At 34.9% G+C, this 8,744-nt stretch overlaps 1 protein-coding gene across 1 annotated transcript; it reads right to left on the bottom strand.

Annotated features, from left to right (window-relative positions):
* Positions 1-7,011: 7,011 nt before the first annotated feature.
* LOC141692639 (delta(12)-fatty-acid desaturase FAD2-like) lies at positions 7,012-8,529 on the bottom strand. Its single transcript, XM_074497543.1, has one exon. It carries the CDS (start codon positions 8,455-8,457, stop codon positions 7,282-7,284), a length of 1,176 nt encoding a protein of 391 aa, XP_074353644.1. The 5' UTR covers positions 8,458-8,529; the 3' UTR covers positions 7,012-7,281.
* Positions 8,530-8,744: the final 215 nt, after the last annotated feature.

Here is an 8,744-nt window from a genome sequence, read left to right as displayed (position 1 = left end):
CAGCCCAGTGTAGTTGTCAGCAAGTTTTCCGATATGGTCCTAGCAGAGATCAAAGTAACAGAAATTACTTGTGTAATGCCCACGAGCAAAGTTGTTTGCAGCATCCTCTTTGCCGTTAATCCCTTAGCACTAAAATATACCACTAGACAATAGGTTAGACCCTCTGTAACAAAATCAGAGAATAATTCCTTCTACAAGTCACTGTATCATTGAAAAATGTAAATATAAGCATACGCCTGAGCCTATGTGTAAGAACTCAAATTTTTGACATCGGTAAAAGACCTTTATGAATGGTAATATAATAACTTGAATTTTTGAGACCTTGTAAAACGTTTAATGAATAGTAACCCTGACGGACGGGAAAAACTTTTGAGCCCACACTATGTAGTGCATGAGAAAATGAGTTTTGGAGTTGATATTACGATTATACGTACCAAATTAGTGTATGTAAAAGCTATTAGTTTTCGAAGAAAATGAACTTTGAAAAATGGCCATATTTACGAATCATCGAGGATTACGGGAATCACAATATAATTACGAGATTAAAACCCTACGGATTTATATTCAAGTATGATAATTAAAAATATAAGGAATAAATACGAAAGGAATTACGTCGAGAACCATTTACGAGTAAGTATTACGAAAATGTTTAAGCAACCGAGTGAACGCGTAAACGATTAAATAAACGTAACGCACTAACTAAACCATGGTAAGAAAGTAACCATGGTTACTTTATCAAATAGTAAGCTAACCATAGGATGAACAAGCAAGCTATCGAAATAATGTGCTAAGGAAGCTAACACAAGTAGTTTCTAGGAAGCTACCTAAGATTTGTCCCCAAGATTTGCAACAAGAATAAACCTAGGATTCAACCTAGGAGAATAAAAATCAAGTGAAAGATATTCCACCCCATTTCCTAGAGGCAACCTAGCAAAACAATCAAGCTAAGTAACCAAGGGAAGCTAGTATAAATACCCCCCACCCCATCAAGCTTCCATTCGGCCCCTTGAAGAAAAAGAGAGAAATTCAATTTCAAAACTCAAGTTCTAGCCAGGGTAAAATCATCCCATTAATTCTCAAGCCTCCTAGAAATTAAACTAAGATAAGAAAATTCTTTCATCTCTTTTTATCAAGGTTTGATGGGTGAAATAAAATCAAGAAACTCACTAGTGAATAATATGAATATTAACCTCTCTTTGGTTTGTTGATTTCAATGGTGGTTTTAGGTTCTAAAAATCATACCAAGCACTTCCAAGCCTCCACCATCCTCAAGAACACATCTAAATCTTTCAATAAAGGTAAAAATCTTTGGCCCAACTTTATTTAAGATTCATTTTTAAGATCCATTTAGTATGTGGTAGAAAACTTAGTTTAAGAAGTGGTATTGTTGAGATCTTGAAGTTTAAGTTGAGTAGATTTAAGGTTGATTATTGTTGCCTCAAGAACATGATGTTCTTGAGAGGAGTTTATGTGTTGATGATGAAATGATGATTGTTGGTGGTTGTGTTAAGAGTTAGGGCGTAAACGAAACCCCGATCGTAAACGTAACTCCGTTAAAACCAACGAATCGTAACTTTAAGTTTCTGCAGAAAATCCCTGAGTTGTAAACTGTAGTTTCTTGAAAAATAACCCTTTATTATGATAGTAAATGTTATAAGGATCGTTTAGGCGCTTGAATCGCTTGATTCCGATTTACGGATCAAAAGTTATGGCCGTTTTACTAAAAGTGATTTACGCGACAAAAATTGCTACGAATTACGAACTTTGAAAATATAAAGGATCGACTTAAGAATGTTCATGAATCATGAAATTTTTACAGAGAGTATTATTTTGAGTTTCCTAACTTCCATAAAAATTTCAAGTGAAAACATTGATTTTTCAATTTTATAAAAATATTGGAGCCAAGTCCGCGCTAGTAGAAACCGTAAGAATCCATAAGCGAAGCCGACGACGATAAAGAGAATGAACCTAAGATACTTAGAAAAATGAAGCGACCATGATGTGAATAAGGACTTAAAGGAATAATAAGGGTAGTGTAAGTTAAGAGGGTGCATAATAAGTAGCGCATGAGTGCGAGTCGCCGTAAATTAGGACGGGACCTAATAAAATGAATTTTGTTTATGATTATAGATTTCCGAGCGGAACATAGAGCATCCTCCACCTCAAGATACCCAGGCAAGTTTTCAAACCCTGCCTTTTAAGAACTGTTGTGTTGTGAATAGTTTACAAAACTGTGATATATGCATAAGATTGCTTTAAACTGTTTTACGAAGTTTGAGATGTATTACATTACTCAATTGTTGATAATTTCTAGTATATGTTCATTCCGAGTTCGAAATATTATATTTAGACCGAGAGTCGGTCGGTGTAAGCTTATAAAAACCCGGAGGTATCCCGGAGGAGTTTATAATTGAGAACGTTAACGCTAGCGAGTAGCGTGGCGTGTATATATTTTAGACCGAGGATCGGTCAGTTAAATTATTGAAAACCCGGAAGTATTCCGGAGGTGCTTATTTAAGAATATTAACGCTACAGTAGAGCGTGATGTATAAGTCGTAAGACCGAGAGTCGGTCAGTTTTGTTTTATAAAGTATAAACCCGGGAATCATCCCGGAGATGTTTTGGACGATTATAAGTCCATAGTAGTACGTTTTAAAAGGGACTCAACGTCCACTTACAAAACATTAAAACACCTCGAACTTTTATTAAAACAATTTCCCAACGATCATATTCCCTCAACTATATTTTATTGATTCGAATAATAAATACTATATACTTATTCTTTTATCATGGGAGTAGTATACCCCAACAATTATTTATTTCAAACCTGATTAATCATTAAAGATTATTAATTGCGTAAACATAAACTAGTTGAGGAATACTATTTTAAATACTCTTTTAGAGAGAAAACTCATTCGAGGTTTAATTATTTATCGATTATTATTTAATTAATTATTATTTATTAAAGGGTTTATTTTTTATTTATAAATCATAGATCCTATTTAAAACATACTTTCTGATTTCGGAAATCATTTGAGTAATTTCCGATCGTCGGAGAATGTTACTCCGACTTATTTAAATATTTTGAATATAGTTTCAAGGAGAAATTTTTCCCCTTATTAACTATCTGTTGACAACGGTCAACTCACATCCTTAGTACTTCCTCCGAAAATATCGGAAGTACATATATACATATATATACACTTATATCTTAGAGAGATAAGCTATTTCTATCGACAAGAAAAACGCTTGGGGAACTTCGATGTGGTTCGAGTTCTCGAGATTGATAGAATTCTTTTAAAGGATAAGGGAGGGGTAGACTCTGGTACTATGTGTGCTAGATGGACTACCAAAGGTACCGCAGGCGAAGGTACTCAGTGTACTCAGGAACTTGTGAAATATGTGTATACCCAAAAATGGGACACGTAGCCCGAATGCGGAAAAGGTGATAACCGGGATACGAAGGTGTCGTCCTTCTACTAGTAGAAAAGGTTACTTTTATTCGTGGCTCCAACGAATGTCCTATTCTTCCAATTGGAATTATGATGCAATACTGTAACCCAAGCCTAGGTGTTGGGTTTACTATTAAGGTATTCGCAGGATAATAAAATCCACTAAAGGATTATTTTCGTAAAAGGTGTGTATCACCAAGGGAAACTATTTTCGAATAAAATGTAACTATCAAATATGATGTTTTACGTGAGTTTATTATACAGTCATTTTCATACAGTACATTATTATGCCGGACATTGTAGCTCACTCTTGCTTTCTTTTAAATGACACAACACAACAGATAACCAGTATGCCGGTGTGGGACTTAGTCGCTTGTAGTCATGGGGAGGATCTGTGGCAGCTTTGTCTCAGGTGTGCTAGAGTATCAGATAGATATAAGATATAAGTCGTAATTATTGTAACTTCATGTAGAGGTTATAAATAATTATTTGAGATACTGTAAAGTACATTTGAGTGTAATAAAAGAAGATTACCTTTTGTACGTCATTTCTAAGGCTATAACTTGTGTGTGTGAGTATGAGATTGGGGTCTGTTGGATTATTGAATCAATACCAGGTTACACATGAGTGAAGGATGGCGTGACGATCCAGATTCCTGACCACGGATTTGGGGGCGTTACACTATGTCCGGATGTAATTAACATAAATATATTCAGCAGTCCGGATGTAATTAACATAAAGGAATATAAAACACATTTTTGAAGCAACAAAATCTCACCTGTTGTCACATTAAAACTTTTCATAATAAATCTATGCACGTCCATTTTGTATTGATGTAAAAGAAGTAAATAAAAAAAGTAAATAAAAAAAAGTTTTACACATCAAGTGGAAAAACACCTTTCAGAGGGGTATCTCCAAAATCTGACCGGAACTTCTTAAATTTCATAATAGTATCATCTGGGATATTTACATCTGACTTCAGCTCATTTGTTCTTCTGAAATAATTATCTCTCATGTAAACCATAAATAATTAAGCAATACTTTGGTTTGAGAAAATGTAAGTAAATGACCATCTTCTTATTAGTGGAGATTAGATTACAACTAGATTGCAACATTTCCCAATTTCCAGAAGTACAAGTGCTCATCATTGTGCAACCTTTGAATCTTGATGCAGAACAACAATTAAAACAAAGAAAAGAATAGAATTCGATAAGTATGACCTTCAGAGATGTTCTACCTCCAGCTTTAACAATGTCTACGAGATCATCTTTCAGAATAACAGGCAGTGAACGGGGGATAGCACCGACATCCAAGACTTGTGTACTTTCTTGATTTTTTATCTCCTGGTAATCATGACATACTATGTTTCTCCAGTAAAGCCCATGGATTGTCCAATTCTGTATTATGATCAATATAATGTAAGTATTCATGCAATACTCAGAAAATCATACATAAAAGTCAGAACGTAAAAATGGTTTGGTTCTAAGAAACTCTACTGTGTGTTCGTAGTGTACCCATATATGACAAACACAACAATATTCAAGTTGGCACTGTTTTTAATGATAAAACATGATGTTCACACAGTTCTTGATGGATAGGTTACACAAGTTATTCTTATAAGTGATTTTCAATAATGTAATATTATTTTCAACCAAAGTCAAACTTTTTGTTTGTAAAAGGGAAAAACACACTCATATCTAGTAGAAGTAGTAGAGTGCGCTGGATACACTCATATCTAGTAGAAGTAGTAGAGTGCGCTGGATATCACAGAGAGGCCTTCCTATGATCAAGTTACCTTTCTATTGAACTTTTTCTTGTAGTGAATATACAGAAATGATCTGTGTAATCAAGTTATTGGCCCTGTAGTTTGGAATAAACTCTGACTAGGCCCATTTCATCCCACCTTATTGCAAGTAGTCTGTCCAAGTTCAGTTGTTAAGACAACAAAGCTACAAAAATTTTAAATTTCCGTAGTTGAACTTACCACTTACCAGGCTATAATACTTGGTAATCAGGAAGACTAAAATAAACTTACAATTAGCTACCACTAAATTCATCATTCTTCCTTTTTTTAACTTGATTATAGCCTCGACAATAATGTTCAATGGCAAGTACATCGCTTTCCTGGAAGAATAAAAAAAAGTTAAGAATGATGGACATGGAGCACGAGGTTTTTTCCAATCTTTCCGCTACAATTTTGTAGTGAGCACCGAATACACAAGGACCATGGTCGACACATAACGTTAAGAAAATATGACCAAGTTTTAGTACATTAATCAGAAAAGAACAAGATTTAATGTTGCGGCTTGTAAAAGCAAACCACAACGCGCTTAAGAATGTATGTGAATGAGGAAGTCACATAAACACCAAACTGATTAATTTATTTTAGAATATGCACATATATGATTTAAAAGAACTACATAATAAACCAAACTTGTAATATAGTCTCAGGAATCACCTTCTCACTCAACTTAGAACACCTTAATTTTACACTCTCTAATCTAACCTCCATTTCAAAGTCATCATATTTAAGAATAATACATCTAAACCATTAACATCTTTACAAATTAAATCCAACCTAAGTCAAAAAAAATGCAAAATCAAGAATTCAAATCAAAATCAAACCCAAAAATATACAATACCCACAAAATCAATAAAAGGGTCATTTCAAGATCAATATAATAAATATCAAAGGTCCGTAATACATACGAAGAATATCAAATAGGTAAATCCTCAGTTGAACAAAGCATCCTTCAAATCGAACAAATCTCTAACTAAAAGTCAGAAAAAAAACAAATCACAAAATTAAAAAAAATAGGGTTTAGAATTGAAATATCCCCAATTTAAAACTAAATGAAACTAAGAATTCGAGTTTTGTAGCTTACTTATTTACCAATTCGAGATTTATATCTTTGAACAAATTGAATAAGCTTCCACTCGAACGAATCGGGTCAGTGATAGTAGAACTTCAGACAAATCAAATCAAGTTGAACATCTTGTGGAACTTCTGAACCTTCAGTGAAAGATTTAAGACTTTCAGTGGAGGGGGAGGGAGGGTTTAAGTCGAGGGTGGGGATGGGGAAATTGGTAGGGGAAATTTTGAGAATATTTCACTAAGGGGGGAAATAAAATTGAAGGAGCGCGTCCTGATTTTTTTTGGTAATTTTAGACATCATTTATTAAATAACCGATATCTTCAAGTAACATAAAAATCAGAAAAATACGGGGTGATGTTATTGTTTCTTTTAACATGAGGGGCAATATCAACCGATATTTAATATATGATGTTTATTCAACTTTTTCTTGTATGAACAAAAGCTTAATGAGAAAGATATGGTCATAATTCATGGCATAAACACAAAACATTAGAGTGACTAGCACTTCCTATATAACTATTTGTTTAAGAATTTAAATTACATTTTTTATAATTGCTTGTATTATCAGAATTATAATATCACAGTATCAACAAAGAGACTCATGTGCTTATATCCGTTCTTCCTGTGACTTAGAATTCAATTTTCACTTGTACCGAAATTTATTTAATTGTGTCTGTTTTTTATTGAAAAAGTGTACCAACTATACAACTATAGCTAAGTACCATTACATAACATCAGTCTGGCTGTCTGGGCATGCACACGGAGAACACCTAAATTTATCAAAAAATTCAAGGATTTCAATAATATCGGAGAGCGACAAATACAATATCAATTTGTCAAATTGATATCAATTTGTTTCCCCATCTTTCAGAAGCTCTCATGCTTGTTATACATTAATTGTGTACTCAGATTAAAAAAATTAACAATGAATTGTTGTGCGAGTCACTCTACGATTAGAGCTTATTTTTGTACCAATAAACACCTTTAGTCTTGTTGTCACCTTCGGCCTCTTCTTCAACATAAAGACACTCCTTAGCTTCTCTCCACATTGCCTTGTAAAACGGAGTTCCATCATAATGATAGTATTCGCCGAGCACCGGCTTAATGGCTTCTGTGGCTTCCTGAGCATGATAATGAGGGATGGAGGAGATCAAATGGTGTAGCACATGTGTATCTGCTATGTGATGGAACACTTTGTTTAGAATTCCATAATCCCTGTCAACCGTTGCTAGAGCCCCTCTCAACCAATCCCATTCCGATGAATCGTAGTGAGGCAATGAAAGGTGAGTGTGATGCAACAACGTAATCATCACAAGGAAACCATTAACTACGTGTAATGGAGCACCGTACACTAGGAAAACCCATGCAAATCCTTTCACTGCTGCAATCCTATATAGTCCGTAACAGGCTGCAACAAATCCAAGATCGGATAACATGATTTGAGCTCGTTCACGTTCGGAGTAGATAGGACTGTATGGATCAAAGTGGGATGCAAAACGATCATAAGACCTTCCGGCTATGTTTACAATCAAGTACAAAGGCCATCCTAAGGTTAGAGTAAATGCGATGATAAAGACTCGGCCTACTGGATTGTTGAAGTGATGGTAGTATGATCTGATGGTGTTCTTGAACCTAGGAACATGATTTTCATCGCGATCAAGTGAATTGGTGTTGGCATGGTGGCGACGATGACTAATTTTCCAAGAGAAATAAGGAACTAGTAGAAGGGAGTGTAGAATAAAGCCTAAAGTATCGTTTAACAAGTGATAGTCGCTAAAGCCGTGGTGACCGCACTCGTGTGCCACCACCCAAATAGCAAACATAAAACAACCCTGGACATAAACATAGGCAGTCCAGGCAACATAAGAAAGGGGAGCAGGGAGGAGAGAAATGTAATTGGTGGCAATGTAGTAGAGTAAGAAGCAAACAGCAATGTCGAAAACTAGGTACGAAGAAGAACGAATGAGCGAGCGATTAAAGCAATGGGGTGGAATGGCCTTCTTGATATCTGCTATTGTAAATGGTGGTTTCTGATGAGGAACCCGACCAACATTAATGCTCTCTTCATTTTTGTCTTCTTCCCCATTGTTTGCAACAGGTTGAACTGACATACGCCCACCCTTACCCATTGTAAAATTATATGTGTGTGCAACTTCTTAACTCTTTTAAGATTTGCTTGTTTTGCTTTAAGTGCTTATTTGCTGAAGTCGAGTATGTGATGGTATTTATAGTGGTTCCATGATTGGTCTGTTTTGTACTTGAGCTGGAGAGTGGAATATAATACATTTCTAGTCAAATTTGTAGTGCATAGAATATTTTGTTAACAAGTTAAGAACGAACGGAGCACGCCATCATGTATTGTATTGGTCATGTAAAATATATAAATATTTGACTTGTCAATTTGAGTGTGCGGATG

The sequence above is a fragment of the Apium graveolens genome, chromosome 10, assembly GCF_009905375.1.
Source record: "Apium graveolens cultivar Ventura chromosome 10, ASM990537v1, whole genome shotgun sequence".
Lineage (NCBI taxonomy): Eukaryota > Viridiplantae > Streptophyta > Magnoliopsida > Apiales > Apiaceae > Apium > Apium graveolens.
The sequence above is the reverse complement of the archived record's forward strand: the minus strand, read 5'-3'. Positions and strand labels throughout refer to the sequence as shown.